The sequence below is a fragment of the Corvus kubaryi genome, unplaced genomic scaffold (genome assembly GCF_017639235.1).
Source record: "Corvus kubaryi isolate FWS band 111438036 unplaced genomic scaffold, C.kubaryi_AGA036_p1.0 split1-131, whole genome shotgun sequence".
Classification (NCBI taxonomy): Eukaryota; Metazoa; Chordata; class Aves; order Passeriformes; family Corvidae; genus Corvus; species Corvus kubaryi.
Genome location: NW_024582073.1, coordinates 8,397,503 through 8,422,134, shown reverse-complemented (window position 1 = coordinate 8,422,134; position 24,632 = coordinate 8,397,503). Strand labels below are relative to the sequence as shown.

Genomic DNA, 24,632 nt, shown 5'->3' with positions numbered 1-24,632 from the left:
AAGATTATCCCTGCTGTTTCTGGACCACTTCCCATTCCTGTGACATATGGCCATATTTGGGGCAGAGGCAGATGCAGTGAACAGCTCTGCCCCCAGCCTCTCCTGCTGCATATCAACATCAGCACTGCTGAGCTTCACCTGCAGGACCCCACATATGGTTATTCCTGCCCCTGCACAGCATCTGCACTGGGCAGAAATCAGGTAAGGTGCTTTGACTCAAGTGATTTTAAAAAACTCAAAAACATGTCTAGTTTCTCGTCTATTTCTTGTCTTGCTCCTCTCAAACACTTCTGTGAATGTTTTAGTGCTCAGTTTTGGTTACCCATTTAAGCATTATCAGCATAGTTTTGCCTGAACTGGAAAAACAGGACTAGTTGTGATAGACATTTCACACACACCAGATAGGTACCTGTTCCATGAACACTGAAGTTTAAACAGCAAATGAGACAGGGAAGGGAGATCATGACACAAATTATTTGTCCACAAAACTACTGCCATGGTCCTCCATGCCGGAAGGACTCAAAAAATACTCAGTGCAAATCACCTGGTAAAGTCAGAGATATATCAAAATGCTGCCTCCCTACAAAGCTTTCCATACTATAAGGTTCATCATGAAAGGAACACCTCTGTCATTCTCAGGACTGGAACCTAATGCTCCTTACTGTTTCAACTCCATTTACTGTGCTCAGAATTTAGTGCTTGTCACTGTAATGAACACAGCTGAAACCCTTGCTTTGAAACTACCAGCAGGCCAAGCAAAGTACAACTATTTACATCTGATTCAAACATCACAAGCCAAATAATCAAGATGACAAAGAAAATTAAATGCCCTGATCAGTCTGTTTTCTCTCTTAAAATATATCATTAATGCTATTAAAATTATCAACTCTGTTACACACATAATTGTTCCTGGAAATAAGTAGTTTCTGATCCTGTCAGCTGCTGCAGCTGTATGGCACAGCCAAAACACTTATTTAAATTACTTGGATTTCCAATTATAAAGATTCATATACACCCTTAATAATGGATGCAAGCACAAGGCAAAACGATCAAGAAGACAAATCTGGAGATAGATATGCAAGCATTCAAAACTTTCTGCTGCTTCTTTCTCCTCAAAACTCTTGGATTACAACAGTAAAAGCTTTGATTTTATTATGGTGCTTCATCACATAATGGTTTAATTTTTCCCTATGAACTGCATTCTCCAAGTAGGTTGCATTCTCTCTTCTAAAACATGAAATTTCTTGTTCTAAATTGTAACCTACTTGTTAGTAGCTGTGAGCTGAAGCAGACACACAAAAAAGGAAGAGTACTTTAAAAAGGGACAAACTTGAAATAAAGAGCAAATTCTGTCACTGAATGCCCCCAGAAGCCATCCAGGCATAAAAAAAACCAGAGCCCTGTCTCACACAGACACTTAGTTGTGCAAGAAGACAGTTATTACAGTTGGACAGTAGAATCTTGAGCTCTAAAATCCAATTTCCCGGCTTATGTGATTTTAAAATAAGTCACACTTTCCTCACCCAACTGAATGAAGCTTTAAATCTGCAACTTCCTTTGATGGAATTAGTCTTGCATGGTCAATACCCATTGTGTCAAGAGGAGGGGTACACTTAATTTCAAGGAGACATTCTGCACCTTGCAAGTTTATGCTTACAACTGCTAGATTTTTAATTGTTATACTGTTGTGGATCTTCATACAGACCTTGGCTTCTGGATCACTGTTGATGCTACAAGAATCATCATCATCAGATTGTGGACCATTTCTGTGACACAAAAAAAAAAAGGACAAAATCAGTCTTAAAATCATATGAAAATTACAGCACAACACAAAACAGAGCTGGTCATTCCACTGAGACTTGTGAAGTCATTGTACCTGAGCTTCAAAGAGGCATAGCGTAATGTTGCTCCTTCAAACTCTTTCAGACTTGGGTCTGGGTTCACAGTGGCTGCATGCAGGTCCTAGAGACAGAGGCAGTGCTATCAGTATAGTTTTAATACTATTATAATAGTATTAAGTACACCATCATGTTAATTCTTATCTCAAAGGGAAATTAAATCCTCCCTGCAAAGAAGCGATAGTGTTTCTGGCTGAAGTTGAAAAGAGGCATGCATATATATATATATATATATTTCTCAAGCTGCATTTCATTCAGTGCAGGCATCTTATTTGTTACATCATGGCAGTTGCTCTGCTAGTTTAGATTGAATCCATTCCAAGTGGAAAGATCAGAAAAGGCAACATGTTTGTGAGCTAGACATCCCTAGCAGTACCCCCAGTCACTTCGGCCTATGTTATGAATGACATTCATGGAAAACTAAAAGGGGAAAAAACAGCCACTGCCATGCAAAAAACAAGGGTAATAGTAGTAAAGGTTCTAAAATCTGACAATATACTTGCCTTCCAAATGTCACTATTAATCTTTCCCCCATTCAGTACAGCAAAATCACTCCATGGCTGTTTCTAGACACATAATTATTCACACAGGAAGAAGCACATTGATTAAAAAAAAAAAAAAAAAAGAAAAAAAGAAAAAGAAAAAAAAACACAAGACACTGTTGTTAGCATTGATATTTACAGGATGGGTTAGGAAACAGATCACCTCAAACTTCAACTACTTACTCCTCTATACCATGGCATTTGGAGGAAAGGAGAGAGAAGACATGCCTCTAACAGTTACTTACCAAAACAAATGATTGAAACAAGGAAAGTTAATATAAATTAGGAACAGACAATGAAATTACTCTTTAACTATGATCTTAAAAGCAAGCAAAATGAATTTGAATATGAATGTTGGCCACAGCTGCTACAGTCTTTGATAAACAGCAATTAAGGGGAAACATTAGGATTTCCTAACGGCACTTTTGTTAAAAGACGCTAACAGTACTGGAACTAGAAATACTGAAACACAAAAAATATATACAAGGATAAGATACATACAAGGTAAAAATCAATTATTTCTAGAGAGAAAGCACAAGAAAAGGGCAAGGAAGGGAAGGAGAATTAGTACGGAGTGCAGAGATTTCTTGCTGAAAAAGTAGTTTTGAAGTCTAGCAGCTTTTTTAAAAAACAACCCCAAACCAAACAAAGCACCCACCCTCTCATTCTCCATTCAAGTTTCTCAAAAATTTTCAGAGGTGTTCACTGGTACAATCAAGCAAGCACCATTGTGTTTAGCTTTTGAGGTTCAGGCTTTTCTGTAAAGCTTGAGAGGAACAACTGATGCTGGAGTACATCTGTCCTCTGTCTCACCAGGAAAGAATTCCCACTGTCCTCAACAAAAGCCAGGAGATTTGATTGCTGGGAGACCTCTTTATAGCTTCACCAAGTCAAGAATTCCTGAAATTAATTCCCCTTTCAAGATGAGCTCAGCTGGGCAGTCCAGCTCAGCCCCAAGGTGAAGTGGTACCCACTAATACGGCCCAATGCATTCATCTGCAGGGTGGACTTCTCACCCTGGAAGCATTCTCAATATATCCCCACTGGAGCAATTATTTTGTGAGAAGCAACTCCCAGGAGTAACCCTTTCCTAACATGCCTTTGAATTAATTGAGTTGTTACCTTTTCCTACCAAGCTCCTTCTCTTTAATTATTAGCTGCTCGTGGTTATGTTACCTACAGAAGAACTTCTAGAGGTGATCAAGGCCTGGGATGAGTTAGGCTATAAGAAGACACAACTACCATCACCAAATTCTGCTATGATCTCAAAGAAGGTCTTATTGAAACTTAAACACTACAGCTTTTTCTCTGCACAGGGAAGTGGGAGAGGCAGCAAAATTTCTAAAATTTGGAAGAGAATGTTACAAAAGACAAAGATTCAAAAAGGAAGTAATTTGACAACACACAAGAGGAGACTGATCTAAAACTAAGTCAAATTTAAACAGCTGTGCAAAACCAAAATACATTTTCATGCTTTTGAGGGGGAAGAAGGGAAGGAATGTTACAGGTTATTCATATTTAGCATTTATTAGCATTTTTGTTAAATCAGCAGGATTTTCGCATAATGCTTAACCCATAATTGCTTTGGATTGAAATTGATTTATTATCTTGTGAAAGAAAACTTGCCTTGCAGCGTGTGTAAAAGTATGACATTTTCACATTAGTTTCCTTTTTAAAACACTTTTTGCCATTTCTATGCATTACAGCATCATTCCTCCCTACCCATTTTTTAAAATTCTCTGTTCAACAGCAGTAAATGTTTTTCTTTATGCTAAATATCCAGAGTAAGCTACAACATAAAAATGGCTGACTTGATCTGTTCTTTGTTGACTGCCCTCAGCTGTGAGCCACATTCTACCAAACAAAGCAAAGCTTCTGTGTATTACATCATTTAAGAGACAGGGACACAATAAAATAAAATGAAAAAAAAAAGGAGGAAACAAGACAAAGGGTAAAAAGGTTTTACTCTGGGGGGAAAAAAGGTGTTTCTAAATGTTTGTTTGACAAACTCAAAACCTGAAAGAGCCCAAATAAACTCATTTCAAGACTGGCACATGATGCTTCACAGACAAATATGACTTAGATAAAGTATTTTTATGGACTCACAGAAGCTGCTGGTTCAGATACGAAATGCTACCCATGCCAATCCTCAATCCTAGATTATACTATTTCATCTGCCTAAAACATGTATATCCCCCAGCCTTTTCAGAATGAAGCAATACAAATCCAGCATGGGGGAATGAGCTGAACCAGCCCTCTCAAAACACATTATCTTGAAGCACAGGCTTCAACCAATGAGGGAAGCAGCAGTACACAGCTCACACATGGGTCCAGCTTGGAGGGAGAAGCTCTTCACCACAAGTGACACTGCCCATGGTAGTGCTGGGATAAAGGCATTTGGGAGTCCCTATTCTAGACTGAATTCCAAATCTTCTGTGAAGTGTCAGATTGACCTTATCACAGACACCCATATTACTCTTTCCCAGGGAGGGAAAGAAGGAGCACTTGGGTATGCAGCAGAGCAGTGAACAGGAATCAAAACAAGTATTGCCTGCCAGTGACTTGGAGATGATACAGTGCTGGCACATACCAATTGCAGAGAGACTAAAAACCAAAAATTCATGATAGCTGACACTGTCAAAATTATTTCATTATCTACCCCTATCTCTTAAACACACACTATGACTTACTTCTCTCTTACTGCTGCTCTGCACTGGCGTTCTGCTCAGAACCGGCTGAATCACAAAGGATTCTTCATCCAGTTCCTTTTAATAAAGCTTGGCATCTGTGGTTTTGAGAAATGCAAGGCTTTTCCTAACAGTTCCCACTATAACTCCAGCTATGCCTGTTCATTGTAGCTGTTTCAGTATTTGGAAGTGGACAAAATCCTGAGCCCAATTCATGCTCCTGTTTTGAACTCCAGTACAGTAAGTCTGCCGGTACTGTATTGGAATGCTATCTTAATAACCACTGAGTCAAAAAGCCAGTACGGCTTCAATAACTGTAAGATGCTTATCAATGACTGCAGAAACCTACAAAAAGCAAGTTCTTTTGCCTATACCTCCAACTAAAAAAACTACATGATATCATACTAATACAAATTTTGGGGATGTGCTTATTTTCTGTATCACCCTTTACAGCACACTATATGGTCTTGGTGCTGCCATAGAAACGTCTATGCATAAATCTTTGCTGGAACAAATTCCTTGCTGAATTAGAACTGCCACATCAAAACTTTGATGAGCCTACTATGTACTCACATACATGTATGTCTTGCTTAATACACCTATACTGCATTAAAATCTATGTTATTGTACTTCATGCATTTTGTACTCTCATGCTGCTGCTGAGAATTAATGATTATTATTTATAAACACAAACTATATTTCATTTAAAGCAAACAGAATTGTGAAAGGTTAAAAATACACCTAATACATTACCAGCAGGTCTGAAATATTAATTGTGAAGACATTTTAAACAGAAGTAGAAAAATATTTCAAATGAAAATACGCCATTTTTCCTCTGCAGTTTACCAACCATACTGATTTCTGTGTTTATGTGAAAACCATCTATAACTTCTATATAACCATCTATAACTAATAAAAACCCCATTCTCTACACTCTAGAGTAAGAAAAGTAATAATGGTAAAGTTATATCCTTCACATGTACATTACAGGAATTTATCCTAGAAGCATGTGCAGCACTTTACATTCAGCATTTCTGAATTTTTTCTTGTTTTCTACCAGAATAACAGTTATAGTAACAGTTATAGTTCTTTATCCATGAATCCTCTCAGAAATTACTTCCAGCATGCCTGGTGCACAGTATGAGAGCTTGACTGATGTAAACCATAACTGAAATGTTGTGGTCAAGTTTGCAGACCTTATGAGTAGCATTTATGAACATGTGGGAACAACCTTTCTAAAATAATGAACAAGATTATACATATTGAAGCCTATACAGGATAAAAGTTTCAGGATCAAGATGGTAATACACACTTGAATGTCCTTAACTCCTCTTAACTTCCATGTAAGTTAGTTTGGTGCATACATGAACAAAATCAAGAACACAAAAAATGTTCTCTCTAAATGAATTAAAACTCAAAAAACTAAACCCCTAAAGACTGCCTGATCCAAAACTCAGAATCAGTACAAAGACTTCCCCTGACGGAGCTGTGGACATTTTTCTGAAAATTCAGTATAAAAATAATTTAAAACCAACCTTATTTTATATTAGTAGTTAATTCCATAGAAGTCTTCCCAGCATACTAAAACAAAGTGATTGTATTTTTTGAAGCATACTCTTCTTTATAACAATTGATTTTATTTTTCTACTTACATGACACCAAACAAACCCTAAGACTGTGCCTGAAAGCATTATCTTAAAAGGCAGTACCATGTACTGCTCTTTCAGCACATGTGGAGGACAGAGTGTATCTCTTTCTGTTTCTAGTTAAAACCTGACTGCAACACTGAGAGTCGTTGGTACTGGCAGGGTGTACAGAGGCTTACACTTGAGAACACTTCATGTTTATTCAATAGAAACTACCCTGTAAAGGAACTAGTGTCTCAAATGAAGGCTCATATGTCTATTGTGATACTCCTACCAAATGAACCAAGAAGAAAGAAGATGCAAACAGAGTCCAGCCAAAAGTCTGCTATCATGTGCAAAAATTTTATGTATCCTGTATCCATATAACACAGCAATGCTTCAGCGTATGCTACAGAACTGCCAAAGTTTCACACTCATCAGGAACTGCCTGTCTAATTTTTCTGAGACATGGTTGATGTCATCTAACACATCCAAAGTTTAGGGTGTTTGATCAGGCACAGCCATTAAAAATGAACATAGAGAACAGATACTTACGACATATTATCAACAAGTAGCTACACTTTGGGACATATTAGGCCAGTTTAGCTAGCAGCTAAACCTGCAAGTTCAAAGAGTTATTTCAATTTTCCTTACAGTATGTAGCCCACAAGAAGACACAGTAGGTTACCTCAGTTTCTGGAGTAGGAGATGGAGTAATGGAACCAAGAGATCCTTTTCGTGAGCCCTGGAGATCTGTTGGGATGGACAGAGGGCGCTGCCATTGAGTTGTTCCTGTTGGTATGTGCCAGTAATAGATCCCAGCAATGTCATTTATTTTTTTCCAACCAGGTGGTAAGTCTGGGTCTGTCTGAAATGAATGATCACTCCATATATCTGCTGAGAACAGGGGAAAAAAAAAAAAAGTCACACAAAGACACAAACAGTTTTTCCATGGGTCTGCACAGCTGGTATTGCTGTGGTACAGTTCCTGTGTAAATGACCATCAGAAAAACATACCAAATTATTGAGGCTCAATGTAACACAACAGTGGACAACAGGTGAATAACCTGTTGTTATACTGCTGCTCTTTAAGCCCTTCTTGAAATTAAAAGTTCCTTGTTAGTCTATCCTTCAAGCCTTCTACCAGGTGTTTTATCATGGTTGCTTTTTTCTGAGTCTCTCTCATTTCTGCTACCCATATTTATGCACACACATACAGACAGACACACAAATGTCATGACAACTTAAAATAATTCTTACACTCTGAGATACAAACTAGTCTATTTCTTCCCCAGAGCCACTTAAGAAGTTCTTAAATTACTGATTTACCACTTGAGGACTATTCTAAGCAAGTTCTTCAGAAGAAATGCTAGACAATATCATTAAACTCAAATTTAATAAAAAGCCTCACCTATGGCCCAATATCTGAAATCAGCAACATTCCCATAACCAGTTCCAGAAGTTCACAAATATTCTAAACACCTGCTTCTAAATGTCCCCTGTTATGGCCTCTATGGCATTCGAGTACATAGTTCCTGACTCCAAGGTCTTACACATTTTAAAGCCTATTCATCTTCAACCTTGACCATGTTTGTTTTCCAACTGAATAAATCAACTGCACTCTTCTCAACCACATAAAAGGCAAATAAACACAAAACACTTTCCACAATTTGGCCACATCATGCAAGAAGTAATGTGATTAAACATCTAAACATCACAATATTATCATATATCTAATATCTAATGTGAAGTAATGTGATCAAATATCTAATCATCACAATGTGTGGCAACATCTGCAAGTCCAGTTTAAGTTTAAAGTTCAGGCACAGCTTCTGTCCTCATTATACATACATGTGGATGTATACACAGCTACTCAAATACACAGTCAGGAGAGTGTTATGCTATGGTTGCATTAAACTACTAGTTTCAAACTAATCAACCAAAGACACAGAGGAACCAATGTCCTATTATTTATTGTTGCAATGACATGCAGTACCAGAAAGGCCTAAACAGGAATTACTTTGAAGTAAAAGCAGACAAAACTCACAGCAGAAATAAAATTGTTAACCCAGAGACTTAAACCAAAAACATTTCTGCAACAATTAGTTAAAAGAAAAGAAGTTATCTCATATGTGAACAAACAGTTGGAAGGAAATAATGTAAAATATCTCGGATAAGAAAATACCACCTAGCTGAGTAATACTAATTTATTTTGAAAACTTATCCATTAGCAAAAATAAATACACCAAAATATGCTTGCATATTCTGAGAAATAAAAAAGGAATTGTATTTGTTTTCAATTAACATAGCTCAGGAATTTCAAAGAGCAGCATTTCCCACACAAAACGACTGTGATTGATGTCTGTGTGCAGGTACTCCTCACGCAAAAGGACTGGCCTCAGACCATCTAATAAGCACAGCTGAACAGGACAGCACCGGAGGGCACGTGTTCATCCATCCTGCGACACCAGTGTCCTGGGTTGCAGTGTATTCTATTACCATCCCCATCAGCTGTTGAGATCAGGTGGGGCAGTGTTTCCTTGCCTCCTCCCCCCAGACTATCTTGCTGTTAATTGCCCATCATTGTCCTGCCGCCTGACTCAGAGATAACTCCCTCTGGACTATCTTCTGTTAATGAGCCTAATCAACACTTTGCCTCATGACTCATTACCCCATTGTGAGATGCTCCACCCAGAGGGAGGAACCAAGTATCCCATCGTGGATATAATCTGAGACTCTGAACACTAGAGCGAACCCTTTTTCACTGGATTTCCAGAGGACAGGAGCTACACAGCCACCACTGGACTTCCTGAGGAAGAGCAGACCCTTTTACTACAGGATCACTGCTTCAGAGGACTGCAGCCACCATTCTACCAGACTGCTACCACCACCCTGCCTAACTGGGACTCAGGTTGTATCTTGACTCTGTCAGTTTGAACCAGTGTTTTCTTTTAGTTTTTTTTTCCTTTTCTTTAATTTCCCCATTAAATTGTTACTCTGACTTGGTGTCTCCCACTGGTTTGTTTTTCAAACTAGTACACACCAGGCCTTGTGTTTGCTATGCAAACCTACTTGAAAAAAACCCCAACCATATGTGTGTCCCAGCTCGTGCTGCAGAATGGGAGACTGTGGGGATAACCTTTTCACAGGCTGTGGTTTCCTACTAGCATGAACTGGAAAGCCTCCCTAGTGCACTGACTGTTCTAACAGATGAAAGCAGTCACCTCGTGCAAGCCGAGTGTGCAAGCCAAAGGTAACGTGGCATCACAAGAGATACCAGCCCAAGAAAGATAATAAAATAAGCATCAACATACAAAATCTAACAAGACAGATGAATGCACTTGAGGCATCACAGAGCTACTACAGGACATAAGTGGCTTTACTTTATTTGAATGTGGAATTACTGGTGGCAAAATAATTTACCTCTGAATTTGAATGACCCCATTCAATGGCATGACATTTCAAAACGTGTAGTTTTGTTGTGCAGCTGCTAGGTGTTATCTCCACTTCCAAGAGAACTTGGTGGTGATGATAAGCAACGTGTGGGGACAGAGACCAGAGTTGGTGTCTCTCTGCCTAGCTCCTTGTGCATGAGGGAAACTGGTTTACTGAAGGCCAAGCAAACTTCCTTCCTGAAGAAAACACTCTTAAGTAAGGCAATAAATTTTGTATTGAACTGGGAGAGGTACTTGGAAAAACAGACATGTATTTTACACATGCATGTCTTCTTCAGGTGAAAACAAATCCCACCAATCATCATGGCTGGGGGACTAATTTATGGACAAAAAGAGTACTCTTGAGCAAGAGGAAATGCAGGCACAAAGGGCTTCAGTTTGGCAGCATACATGATTTCAAAACAGAGACTGTAAAAATGCTGTACAGAGTTATCAGAGTGCTGGAAGTTCTGTACCTGGGAGGTGCAGTACAGTAAGAGCATCTGTGCCACAGGACAATTTTAACTGTTATTTCACATGTTAAAACCATATTTTTGAAAAACTGGGAGACAGCCACAAGGTAGAGTCATACTAAGACAGAAAATACATTCAGGGAAATCTGAGAGGTATCGTTGCATCATTCAAAGGACACATGCTTTGCTTTTCCAGGGATTCATTTCAACAGAGGGATCTCATTTTGTCTCCTTGGAAGAAGTAGCAGCAGATGTGAGTGCACAGCCTCTGGCTAATGCAAATGCAGCTCTGCTGGAGTTAGTGGAAGCACTACACTTTCAGTCAGTCCTTCTAGCTTAAGGAGGGCTTATTTCACTGTGTGGTAAGCAGAATGCCCAAGTGAGACTGCTTGCCTGCAAGGCTCAACAATACTTGCAAACACTTGATCTACACTATCTAAGTAGGTTAAGTAATAAAATACCCACACTGTACAGAGATAAAAATGAGATATCTCTTTTTTGTTTTGTACTTGTAGCTTAGTTATCTCAATTCTTATGATGGTTTTGTAACAATTTTTCTTCTGTTAGGATCCTCTGAAGGAAAGGGACACCATCCCAAGACCGGATTTGATCCAGACTGTGACTGCCTATCACCATCTCAAAAGTATACTTTTGCAGTAAAAAAATTAACTGAAAAGGAGTGTTCATTGTCCAGGCTGGAAGCATGATGGTACAAACAGGAACACTTCCAGTGTTTTCCGAATCTAAAAACATAATCTGGCCAATAAGAAATCTATAAAGTCACTTCTGAATCTCTGGTGCTCCCATTGCTCACATTCCAGGAGTGGAGGCACAATATAAATGAAGGAATTCAAACTGAAAAGCACCTTGTTTGTAATAAGAGATCTGCATCAAAGCTTCCTATGTCAAAAATTGCAGAGACTGGGATAGCAACAGTATCCAACAACATGTTGTCCTAGTGTTTGGGCACCAATGGGAAATCACTAGCTTCATATCTGATGTCTGTCTTCATTGCTGGGCTGAAGCATAATGAAGAGCTGGCCCACCATATCACACATGTATTACAGATGCTATCCTTCTGAGCAGCTGAGGGGAAGCACAAAAAGGAACTGGGAAGGCAGGAGGATAAAAAGGTTTCAACAAAAGGAAAGAGGTGGGAAAAGTACTGTTTTCTTTTCTGAAGTTCCAAAATCTTGAAATGAAAGTGTTTTACTTCTGTCTTCTGCATTTAAATAAAAGCAAAACTAAAGGAAAAGAAAGCCACAGAAACTTACGCTTTTTGAAGAGATGCCAATGACTTCAGCAGATCCAGGATTTCATCCTAAGGGAAGCATATTTCCCCCCACCCTATAGGCACACTAAAGATCAAGGCAGGCGCTGAAGGGAGAGGAAGACTTTGTATTAACGACTGAGGGCAAACGAAATTCAAGGAGCACTCTCCATTCAATAGCACAATAGAAAGAACATAAGCCTTGTGTATTTTTATCCCATCTATTTCCAGCAGTGGGCTCAATGTGCAAGCTTAAATTGTTTGGTTTTAACGAAAAGAAGTCTCTAAAGATAACTTCTCCTCACTGTCCATGCACTACAGCAAAATCAACAGCTTCACCTATTCCCATGATTCACACCAATGATGGCCAGCAGGCAGCCTTGCCTAAGCACCACTGCAAGAAGCATGAATGCTATCTCAGAGACAATGCAGCAAAAATACGAGTCAATAGGTTGAGTAATTATAAATCAGACACATCTGTCTAATTTGGGGAATGTTATTCAACAAGGAGTGATAATCAGCCAGAAGATGCTCGTTTGTCACCATCTTTGCTCACAGCATGTAACTGGTTGTCATGACAACCCTGTCATGCTCCTCACCGAATTGCTGAACCAGCCATCACTCACATGCACTTGGGGAGAGGAAGCTTCTCTAACACTTTCCAGGAAAACATGCTGAAACGTGGGATTTACAGGCATACATGTAACCAGACTCTATCTGTGCCAAAATGATTTGCTGTTTTGATCAACTGTAAAATCAACCATAATCAGAAAAGACTGAATTTGTAAAAATCCTAAGGAAGCGTGGAATGAATCTCCTGTACTATTTTTATTTTTCATGAGATGTGATCTTTGTCTGGCTGTATAAATGTTACTACAAGCATAAGAAGCATTCAAGCAGAGATGACTAATCTTAAGGAAAAGAGAGGAAAGCAGATTTGTCAACATTCAGGAAAAAAACCCAAAAACCGCAACTAAACACACTTGTTTTGCTGTCTTACCGTCTTCTCCTTTTCAATGACCAAAGCCCAAGCTGTTGATAAAAGGACCACAGTACTATACAATTACCAAAGAAAACAAGGGCAAGTGTTTCAGCAGAGGGACTCTGAAGAACTCTTGATGACAGCCCTGGATGAGGGCTATGGATGATACTAGCTGTCCTGCTTAAATGGGAGAATTTTTGGGCTCTCCAAGTTGTCTGCTCAGGGGCCACACAGTCTGAGGTCCAGAGGTGAAGCCATGAGAAACCAGCACCACAGCTTGCGTTTAAAGGAGTTGATATTAACAGCAGCAACAGTAGGAAAAAGTACTGCAGTAAGACAGAGAGGAAAGGTCTGTACATTCTTTCCTGGAAAATGGGCAAAAAACTGGTAAACACAAGAAGACTAGCCTGTTCACCAACCAAAAACACCTATCCACAAAACAAGCAGACTCTGGTAAAGTAAGTAAGGAAGACTTGGAGGTGACCTGAACTGCTGTCTCAAGGGAGCTGTTGTGGTGACAGACGGACCAGGAAGAAGCCAGCCTCTGTCCCATCTGGAGGAGGGTGGCTGTTTAGCCAGGTGGAGCAGTGGTGACAACATGAAATTACAGACTGAGCAAAAGCTGATGAATTGCTACCTGAGAATGCTGTACTGGAGACACATCCTATGGCTTGTCCACAAACTCTATTTTGTGGTGAGATCTCAATCTCCTTATTAGGATGCTGATGGACATTAGCAGAGCTGGGCAACTAAGAAGATATACTGAGTCTGGTTGGAATTGGGTTAATTGTTTTTCTTAGCAGCCTGTAAGGTACTGGACATTACATTTGTGACCAGAACAAGTGCTGGAAACGTACCAGTGGTTTAGTTATTGCTGAGCAGTGCTTGCATAGGGCCGAGATCATCTGTGTTCTCAGCCTCAAGCAAACTGGCTAGGAACTGGCCTGCTAGTACTAGTGTTTGCATCACTTTTTTATATAAGATTATTTCTTTCTTCACTTAGTAAGTTTTCATTATTGTGAGTCATGATTTCTTCTCACTTTTGCTCTTCCAGTTCTCTTCCCCATCCCACTAGTGGGAGGAAGAAGCCACCACAGAATTCAAAGCATATTAGCCAACCTCAGATCCAGGAAAAAATAAACAGGTACCATCTAGGGTGGAATGAAAAAGAGTCCCAAACAAGTGAGGGCAGCATATAAATGAATGCCCTTTCCACCAATTTGGTGCTTAAATGAGATGCTATCTGAACAAAGTGCACCAATACCTTAGAGGATTTCTACCAATTAATTTCCAAAGCAGTCAGAATAATTTGCTACTGTTCTAGCGAGTGATCTACTGCTTATAAATACATTTTGCATAACACAGAATGACAGAATGGGTGGGGTTGGAAGGAATTTCTGGAGATCATCTCATCCAACCCCCCTGCAAAAGCAGGTACATCTAAAGCAGGTTACACAGAATTGCATCCAGGTGGGTTTTGAATGTCTCCAGAGAAGCAGACTCCACAACCTCTCTGGGCAGCCTGCTCCAGTGCTCTCACCCTCACAGTAAAGAATACAACCAGTATAAGTGGGTTTCTAGCTTATTCGAAATGCTAGTTCTCTATTCCTTCCACTAGATGGCAAAAGCTTTTACTTAAAGAGGAGTCCAAAACACAGCAGACTGTATACCTCTAATTTGGTCTAAATCCACTGTGATCATGTGTTGTGTGATTGTGACCCAAAGGATGTCCTCACTGTGAAGGACTCTGAGCAGCAAATAATTCATTAAGAGCAGTATTTTCATTATCATCATTAGAAAATTCCTAAAAATGTTATTGCAAGTTAACTTTCAGGGCTAAACCAGTGCAGCAGCAATCTGCATCTGCTTTTCTGATTTTTTTTTTCTTGCATAGTATCTCCTCTTCCCATGCCTTTCCCCACAGACAGAAGAACTGCAGCATATGATCTCCTGTTCTAGGTTCATAACGTATTTAACTACTCCGTCTTGTTTCAGAAGCAGGGTTTTGTTTGGTCTAAAGAGGAAGAATTAAATGACCACCCCACCAAGGGACTGCTAGACTCACAGTGTCGCACCGGCAGGGACACAGCACACCACGGGAAAACAAATGTGCATATGCATGGAGTCCAGCCTTCCTTCCCTTCACAAAATTTATCTGTCACAACAGCAGCCAAGCATTTCCTAGAAAACCTGGGAAAATCACATTGATAGCAGCTCTGGATTTATGTATTTCTCTCTTAAAGAGTCTGATTCTCCTGTCTCCTCAAAGTGAATCGGTATGCTAGTGTCAAACCATCCACAGAACAAACCATTAATTTTGAGCAATGAACAAATACAGTCTGGAATTTTCACACTAAACAGAAAGATTCAGTCTGTAATACTGACCCAAAAAGCAGTTAAACACAGATGTCCTTCTGCCTTCAAGACAATGGATGCCTGCAGAGCAGGAGAGGATGTTGTGCCAATGTCTGGCATATGGCAGTAGGGTCACCTCAACAGCTTCAACTCTCCACAAAGGAAGTCCTGCACCACAGTGCTTTACTTACAACTAACACTCTTGTTTGACAAGCTTCAAACATTAGAGTTCAACATCTCCCAACCTGTAACTCTCCATTTTACTGGGACTGGCTGTAGACACAAGTGGTTCCCATATCCCTTACACTTTCTGCTAGTAGCTAGTGCTACTTAACTTGACACAAGCCATGAAAGACAGAGGAACAGATCTTAATCCCTCCAATACACTTGCCATCAATCCCTGGTACTAAAGAATGGCAACAAGGTTGGACTCCACACTTTTAATCCCATTTTTTTGAACCGAGAGATAGCTTTCTATCCACTCTATTCTATTTCTATTGTATCCTCAATAGTTTAAATTGAGGGTTGGTGATGTCAGTGAGTGCCTCTTTAATCCAAATGACATGAGTAGTAAGACAGAGTATGGAAGAAAGAATCTGACTAGCAGTCACCATTTTTTCTTTTCCATTTTAGAAAAGGAACTGCATAAAAAATACTTGCATTAAAAGTCAGGTATTGGGCAAAGGTAATTTTTTCCTCTAAAATACAATGAGGCCTACTGACTTCAGGAGTCAATGTAGAGAAAGGAAGGACTGCACTTCTCTGGAGAATACCCTGCATAAATATTGATATAGTCTGAAATTTTAGGGATGTACTCATTAATGTTTTTGTGCATATGACTGGCTAATTAAAAGCCAGTCAAGCTGCCCAATGGCACAGACATACAATTCAATTGGTGGCTTGACTAAAGCTGCTTTTCTTTGACAGCTTCATTTAGAGCACTATGCAAATGCATTAGAAAAACCTTTTCTTGAATTTAATGATTCAGTGAAAACAGAACATAAAATTGAATTACAATCTGAGTTACTATCTGAAATTAAATGTTTTACTTCACAAAAAAAAGCAAAGTTTGCAAGAACAGTCATTTCTCCTCTCAGATGCAAGCTCTGTGCATCCTTTGGCTCACACAGTGCAGCAGATGCTCTAGGATGCCATGAAAATGACTGCTTTATCTTCACACCAATCTTGTGAGGCAGGAGAGAGCAAGCCCTGTGTTAAACAAAGCCAGGGAGGGGTAGGAGGAGAGGTCTGAGATGCATTCAGTAACTCTCCTGGAGTCATGCCCAGACTCCAGGTACTCCCTGGGATCTGTGCAGGCTCCCTGCACCCAAGCACCAGACAATCACACACGGTGCACAGAGATCAGCCACTGCACTCCAGTGCGTCTACACATCAGAGTCCCCCCTTCAATCCTACAGTATGGACTGCTCTTTCTAATATGGCAAAACTTGGTCAACTAAGTACTAGCAGTAAAAGCTGGAATGTGACTTTTAACAATCTATATAATGGATCAGTTTGCCACTTTAAAGCTGTAGTGAAATGTGCATTAGAGAGCAAACTGAAGGCTCCTGTTTGTTTCCAACATAGAAGCTGAAGACCTACTATTTCCCCATCTCCAAACTAATTTCATGTTGCTACAGTACTGAAGGGATGGGAGAATTTGTTATGGTAAAATCCATTCTGTTAGAGCTGCATATGCATGAAGCTTTGCACAAGCCTAGGAAGCAGCACACTGGGCCCATGGCCGGCCTGCAGAGAGAGGCACTAAGGGAGAAGTGTGGGCACCACGGGCAGCTCCAGCCCATGCTGAGGCCTTGTAAGATGGTGAACTCAAGCTTCACCTCCCAGCCTTCAAACTTGGAGACTTTTTATAAAAAAAAAGCCAACAGCCAAACAACTTTAACCTTTTCAAAAGTAATTTTGCTTCAGTTGAAGTAAGCCTTTTCAGCACAATGCATAGAGCCATACATGAAGTGCAGTGTACAGCATCTACAAAGGGAAGGCTCTGTGAGCGGGGGCTTCTGACAGCAGATGGAAGCACCAGGGGAGCTGGCTGTGCCTCACCTGCCGTGGAGAGGGAAGCGTGCTGACAGCACACAGGGGGGTCTCTCACAGCCCTGCAGTTTATTCAAGTATTTCACATCACTACATTGGTATATCAATTTGTGATTAAATCTTTAGTCATACCGCCCAAATACCTTCTGGTATTAAGAAATCTCAAAGATGTTAATCATCTTTGAAAGCATCCATCTAGCATTAGAAATATCACTATTTTCATTCTCATATCTACTTCATGGCACTCCAGCACTAAAATTCTATATTTTTCACAGAGTGGATTCATATATGTAATTGAAGCTAAACTTAAAAATCTGCATTTAAGGAGATACAAAAGGTATCTCTGATATTAGCAGTAGCAAGAATTAGAAGAAAATTCAGAAAAAATAACTTTGGGCCAGATCTTCCTGGGAAGTCTACATTAGCAAACAGTAGCCAGGAACAAACCCAAGACACAGCAACTTGAGTCCTATGCCAGACAGCATTTGAAAGAGAAAAATGAAGGGATTAATTTTAAAATTCTACAGAACCACAACACAATTTCACTTGCAATTAGCACCACATTAATTCAAAGCCCATTAACAAAATGGATGCTTTGAAAATGAGGATAAACTTCCCTTAAAGATGCATACACCCAGAACACAACTTGAGAAGTTTTCTTTATTGTGAACCCTGAGATAGAATATCCCTGAACACAAACATTCTGCTTGGTAAGAATAAAGCATGCCAAAGCACAGGAAATCAACAGACAAAATCTCCAGCGTATGATAAACCACAAGCCACTGAGCTCTGTAAGCACTGGGGAAAAGACCTTCTGGTATAAAGAAATCTCAAAGATGTTTGTCACCACAAACAGCTGATTGTCATCACATGTTGTCACAAACAGTAAAACGAGATGCACAAGCAACAGAATGATCCTTTCCCCAGCTGAAAACAGTAGCTAATCTTTGGTGGAAACCTTACAATTTGTGGACATGCCAGAGGACTGCAGGTGGTCTTGGAAAGATGGAAAACCAATCATGTAGGATGAGAAGAGTGCTCTTTCTGGATTTCTATTCACCTTTGTTGCTGTGCAAAAACAAAAGACCACAGATAGATCCTACAGGATTAGGATACACATAGTTTCAAGAGCTGTTTTTCAATGTACAACCTTCACCTTTCAGTTTTCTTCTACAGACAAAGATGCCCATCTCCTCTTTTTTATCAATTTCTTAGAAGTTCCTTCACTGTTACTCTTCTGCTACTTCAAATCCTCATATACAACAGCAGATAATTAATTACCTTTTGCCACTCTGGAAGAATCAAGGTCACCAAGTTTTTTGAAGTCAGCATTTTAGTACTCACTGGCAGTTGAAAAAGTTATACGTTAGGAACCAAGATCAAGATAAAAGTCTCTATGCCTACAGTTTTAATGTAGGATTGAACTACTACAGGACCAGTGCATGCACCTCACGTGCCCTACTATAGAAATGGAGGTAGCAGAATTGGAAAAGACAGACAGATAAAAATCTCTCTGCAGGAAGAGACACTAAGTGAAGTAGGACTCTCCAGCTTGGAAAATAAATGACAGGGAGGAGGGGAGGATGTCAGAGAAATCTGTAAAATCATGAATGGTGGGAAGCAGGCAAGGAAAGGAAATCATCATTCACTGTTATTTACTGCTTTCTAAAACAGAAAAGCAATAGACCCTAAATGAAATTATTGGAGAGCAATTTTATAACAAAGGGAAATACTTTTTCATGTAATACATAATTCAGTTATGGAGCTCTTGGTCACAGGATGTTGTGGATGCCAGAAATACAAATGAGAAAAAAAATGATTAAACAAATTCATGTTAGAAAAATGTATCAAGGGCAATTAAAGAAGATAAGATGAAGGACTTTCAAGTCTGAAAGTCCTAAAACTATCAGTTACTGAAAGTGAAAAAGATACAATAGGGGAAGGAGCACTTTATGCTAGCCCTGTTTTTTGTTTTTAGTGAAGCAGTAAGTTTCTGCTACTGACCACAGTTGGAGAACTGACCCATTAGGAACTACATGAGCCTAAGGTCTGCTGTATATGGCCATTTGGTGATGTACAACATGGAAATGTAACCTCTCATAACTCTTGTAAAAGCTCTGCCTTCCATTTACTACAGTAGTTTACACTGGAAATAGTGGAACTAATAACATTATTGAAAGACTTTGATTAAAGTTGCCACAGCAGTTATACTGGATCAGATTAAAAAGCCACATCTCATGTGAGAACTCTCAAACCAATATATCCAAGCTTCCTCTAAGGGATTTATATATAAATATAGATATATATTCCTAGAAGAAAAATACACAATAAATTTATTCTCATAAATACAAAGGCGCACAGTTTCCTACTCTGAGATACAGAATAGCCTCATATGACAATAGAAATGCAGGAGTTATGAGACTGAATATTATTATCTTTGCACATTTGTCCTCTTCCATTTTACATTGACATGTATCCAAAAGGAAGATTTTACTACTTTTATACCAAATTCTACATCACCATTTAACAAATAAAAATTTATTTATAGACAAATATAAGAGTTGGTCTTAAATATCTGTATGAATAAGGAAAGGGGAACATAGCTGAACTACTGAGGAACAGTTAACTAACAGCAGATCTGTCTGGTGATTAGTGCAGAGACAACTGCTGTGGAGAGGTAATTAACACTACACGCTTTTACATGACAATTACTACAGTTCAAAAAAGCTCTTGTGTCAGCGTTTACAGTCTCACTGTCCTTACATTATTTGCATTACAGAAAATTTCAGAAGTAGAAAGATGACAGCGACATACTGTAAGCAAGATGCTAGCCAGAAATTCAGTTTATGCACTGATAACAAATTCTCAGTGAATCCTGCCACCTGAAAATAGAATTAGCCCAGATAAAACTGGCCAGGAAAACACACAATCCTGACATAGTGCCTGTAAAATAATAAGCCAAAAGTCAAAACAATCCAATCTGGTGGCCTTCACACTGACCCTTTTGTAGTAGTGTTACCAGAAGGAGAAAAGAGTTTTCTCTCTCTTCTAAACTTTGACCACCACCTTACCCATCAGCAGTCATAAAACCACATCCCACCAAAAGACTTTTAGTGTTTTACCAAATGAGATAGCTGATTTGTTCATTACTGCAGAATTCAAGCTGCAAGGCTCATTCCTTTCAAAAAGTTTACTTTTAAAACACTGTAGGAATGAAATACTACTCTTGTGAACTCACACTTGTTTTCAGCATTTTTGACAGAAATTTTTACCATTTTATGTCTTGTGATATCTGGAACTTTTAAACTCCCTATCTCCTGGAATCCTGGGAAAATTGCAGCTTGTCCACTTAAACCAAATCAACAAATATTCAAAAATCCTCTCATTACAAGCCACAGAATCTCCCATGTTTCCCTCTCAAAAAAAGGTAAAAGCTGAAGAAACAAAATTAAAATGAAAGCTTAACCCTAAAAGATAAACAATGGCCTGTAATTTATTCTTGCCTTTGAATACACATTGGTTTTAGACTCCCATTTGGGGACAAGGTGTATTTGTTGCGAGAAAAAATTATATTTGTTTTCCTTTTGTTTTTAATTGGTTTACTGGCATATATTGAAGAAGTTATTCATCTCTACTGTAGCCTTTATAAATGCATCATATCTATAAGAATTCCTGTGCAATTAAAATGAGGATGTAAAATTAAATGTATTGCTAATAAAGGAGCAACATGTGAAAACTCCTGCCCCTCCCTTCTACTTCCAATGTTTGATCTGTCCATTTGCCCTGTCTGCAGATGGGGTGGTTTGCAGAGGCAAAAAAAGAGATCTACTATGCAAATGTAGATGTGCTCCTTCATCCACAATAAAACTTCTGTTGTACACTTGAATACTAAAAATACAACTAGTAATTACTATTACAGTGTTTTTCAAGTGTGGTCTGCAGGGAGTGCAACTTTTAAATCAGTACATTTTATCTATGGATTTTTTTTTAATAATGTCTAACAGTTACTGCTAACTGATGTTAGCAAAATTTGGAAGTAGTGAATTTCAAACACTGGTAGAACACATAGATAACATCTCTACCTACTTCCAGTGGAGAGAAAATCCACCCTTCTGCATCATTCCTGGAAAACTACAACTAAGAAGAGTCACTACTCAATTGGTTTTATTTTTGAACAGCTGAAGCTTGTCCCAGATTAACAACAGCCTCCATCAAGTCAGAGACATCTATCCACCAAAAAAAGGTGATTTCCTCCAGGAAGTGTTGAGTACACTGGACCATGCCCCACTATTTTCTGGACCAGCTTCTTGAAACTTAAAGTGGATGTGGACAGAAGCCACTGGGAGAACAGAGAATGGGGAAACTTCCACTGTCACCCTATTCCTAAGGTAGCTTCTTTTAAGCAGCTGCATTTTCCCTGCAAAGTAATTGTAGGATTAGAAAACCTTAGGAAAGAGGAGCTTGATATATTTAAAGTATAGAAATCTGGAGTATAGTTCTGAAAGAGAATTCACCTGTGATAGGAAATCAAGAGAACTACAGAAAATAAATCTTCTGTTAATGATCATACATTAATTCTGATGTTGCATAAAAGCCTTATTTCCTATACTTACCCTGAATACCTGTAGGCAATATAATTTAACAGAGCCTAATACACCCATTTTAGTGGGAAAAAACCAATCCTGTAAGAAAAATGAAATAAACTTCCTCTTCCATGCCAGTGGAAGCTTAGCCCTGAAACTCCTGTTGCTCTGACGTCATCTTCCTACTTTTCAGATATCTTTGTTAAAAAAAGCATTGGTTATGTTTCAGCACAATCAACCAAAGGAAATTTACGTAACCAGGAAACTACAAAGTCCCTTAGTTGATCTGCTGACAGCCTCCATGGGCAAAAAAGGGAGACTCATTATTCCGTTTTAGTTAAGCACAAAAGAAAAATAAGGTAATTTGAGCTTAACACCAAATGTCATCCTGAAATTCTGCTACAGTTAGAGTGTGACAAACAATGCTAGCTTACCCACAAAAGAAAAAAGTGAACTAAATTTCCAGTAATTTTACAAAAGCTAAACAAAATCACCATTCCTTATTATTAGGTTTGTTCCGTAAGGAGCAAATACAGTTGTGCTATTTAATTACAGTTCCCCAAAGTTGTGTAAAGGTTTTGTGTGAATCAGCTTTCCAATAAAACATCCTTTTTCTACCTCGACAAATTTATTTAGTTAGAGCTGGCAAGATGGGCAAAACAAAATATCCAAGATATTTGTCAACATTCTTTGACAGCTCTCAATTCAATACTGGCTGTAAATTGCCTCACATTTCAAACCCCCAAACCCACACTCAGTATTGCAGAAGTTCCTTTACCTTGAACTTTAGGGAATGACTAGGGGTACCACTGATACACTGTTTAGAGATACTGGTTTTCTTCCTTTTGACTGCAAGAAAAATACAGGGAAGAATTTGTCATATGTAAAGGAGAAAACAAAAGTCTGGTTTTGAATGTATTTAAATCCCTGTAAAGATCTTCGAGCTCTATGGATCACAAGTATAAAACATCATTTGTCAATTCACTACTGAAATAATGAGCATTCAGAAAGATACTGCTGCAACCTAACCTGTCAGATACCAGCTGATCTTCCACTGAGCAGAATTTTTATTAACAGATAAAATAACTGCATTCAGTATCCAGGCCTAAGTGACTGTCAACCAATGAAAAATTAAAATAGAAGTGTTACTTACAGTTACTAGATGCTCCTGTATAGTTCAACGTGTACTGATCTGCTACCAGCATCCTTTAAGTTTGCTATATACATGTCCCAACAGCTTCATACTCTCCTTCTGTGTAGCATCTCCAACTCAAATATGAGAAAATACACTGCTGTGCTTAAACAGACACTTACTTAATTAGCCTAACGAGGAATGGTACTTTGGATGGGAGGGAAGAGAAGCCACCCCCATTCAACTGCTGGTAAATGTAGCAGAGGAAACACCACATGTTGACCATATAAATGACTGCACTTTCTAATAAGCCAAAAGAAAATAAGAGAGATGGCTATACACGAATTTCAGCAGCGTGTGCACACGCTGCATCCTCTACTGAATTCATTCCAGCTTGCACTGATGTATTTTCTGACTGACTCTGCTTAGTACAGAAACAGTACTTTCAGCCAACAAGTCTTTAGATGACAATCAAATCAAGATTTAATCAGTTCAACTTTGAACTAGAACAGCCCCTCATCCTGCAAATAACCCCTGAAAATATATTTATGTTGATTTTTTTTTCGTCAGCTGCCCGTATAAACAAGAACAGTTTAAAAAAATCTAAAGCAAAGGTTTGCTCTTCGAAGACAAAATTCTTCTTATAGCTGTAAACCTCTGACTTCCTGAAGGTGCATTGCAGGAATGGTAGAAATTGATTTAGTGAAAGGCTTCTATTAGTAAGTGCTGTTCCCACTGCAAAGTCCCTCCCCTTGCTATAATCAATAATTTAAGCAAAGCCAAGAATCATGTCAGCCAAAATGACCAGGATAACTTGACTGTCTCTTTCTTACAGAGTACAAGTAAAATTAAATTAAGGTCTGAATGGGAATTTATTCTAATTTTAAAATTAATTTGGCCAATCTGAGTTGTGCTTTTTGGCTTTCATGCTGAGTAGGGGAGGAGGGATGGGGTCCTTTGTTCCTTACTAAAAATTTCTCAGGTTCAGAGAAGTGCCCAAAATTGACTTCCAAGAAGTAAATAACCCTAGATTTAGAGAATTTTATCAATTATGTGCAAACAAGAAATGTGCTCAACAAAGTTAAAGCCCTTACTTGTGGATTATGACAGTGCTACTCCTCTCTCAGTCCCCTGCAATGATGTCTGAGTTAATAACTGATGCAGTGTTTAAAATTTAAATTGAGATCTGCAGAATCTCAACTCAAAAGTAATTTAAAAATAGGAAAAATGTATTTAGTTAAATTGTGTTATTGTTTAGGTCAAAATAGTTTTATTAAGAAACAGTTTCTTGAAGAGTTCTGAGAATGATTTTCAAGCAAAAGCCTTGAAGTAGTCTTACTGTGTAATAAATTAGTCCAGTGTATCAAATTACGTACATATAAAATAATCAACATAACAAATAGCAGTTAAAAAACAATCCCTGTAACACAACACCATAAAAAATGGATTAAAATGCCCCGGAGACACTATAAGCAGGAAGCAAAAATATATGCTTTGGATTTGGAGTCCCCCCAAGGACTTCTCATCACCAAAGTATCATGGATAAATCTACCATGCAAGCTGAAGGACACACACTGCTGGGCTTTAGGAAACCAG

At 38.8% G+C, this 24,632-nt stretch overlaps 1 protein-coding gene across 15 annotated transcripts in view; it reads right to left on the bottom strand.

Annotated features, from left to right (window-relative positions):
- The window catches only part of APBB2 (amyloid beta precursor protein binding family B member 2), a 170,444-nt gene that overhangs the window by 62,761 nt on the left and 83,051 nt on the right, over positions 1 to 24,632 (bottom strand). For 8 of the 15 annotated variants that reach the window (XM_042053826.1, XM_042053824.1, XM_042053829.1 and 5 more), the window contains 4 exons: positions 7,441 to 7,649; positions 2,402 to 2,464; positions 1,877 to 1,962; positions 1,706 to 1,766 (listed from right to left, as the gene is read on the bottom strand). In XM_042053826.1, coding sequence (XP_041909760.1) covers positions 1,706 to 1,766; positions 1,877 to 1,962; positions 2,402 to 2,464; positions 7,441 to 7,649 — 419 coding nt within the window. The remainder of the gene's footprint in view (positions 1 to 1,705; positions 1,767 to 1,876; positions 1,963 to 2,401; positions 2,465 to 7,440; positions 7,650 to 24,632) is intronic. The other 7 variants (XM_042053828.1, XM_042053832.1, XM_042053834.1 and 4 more) reach the window with 3 other exon arrangements.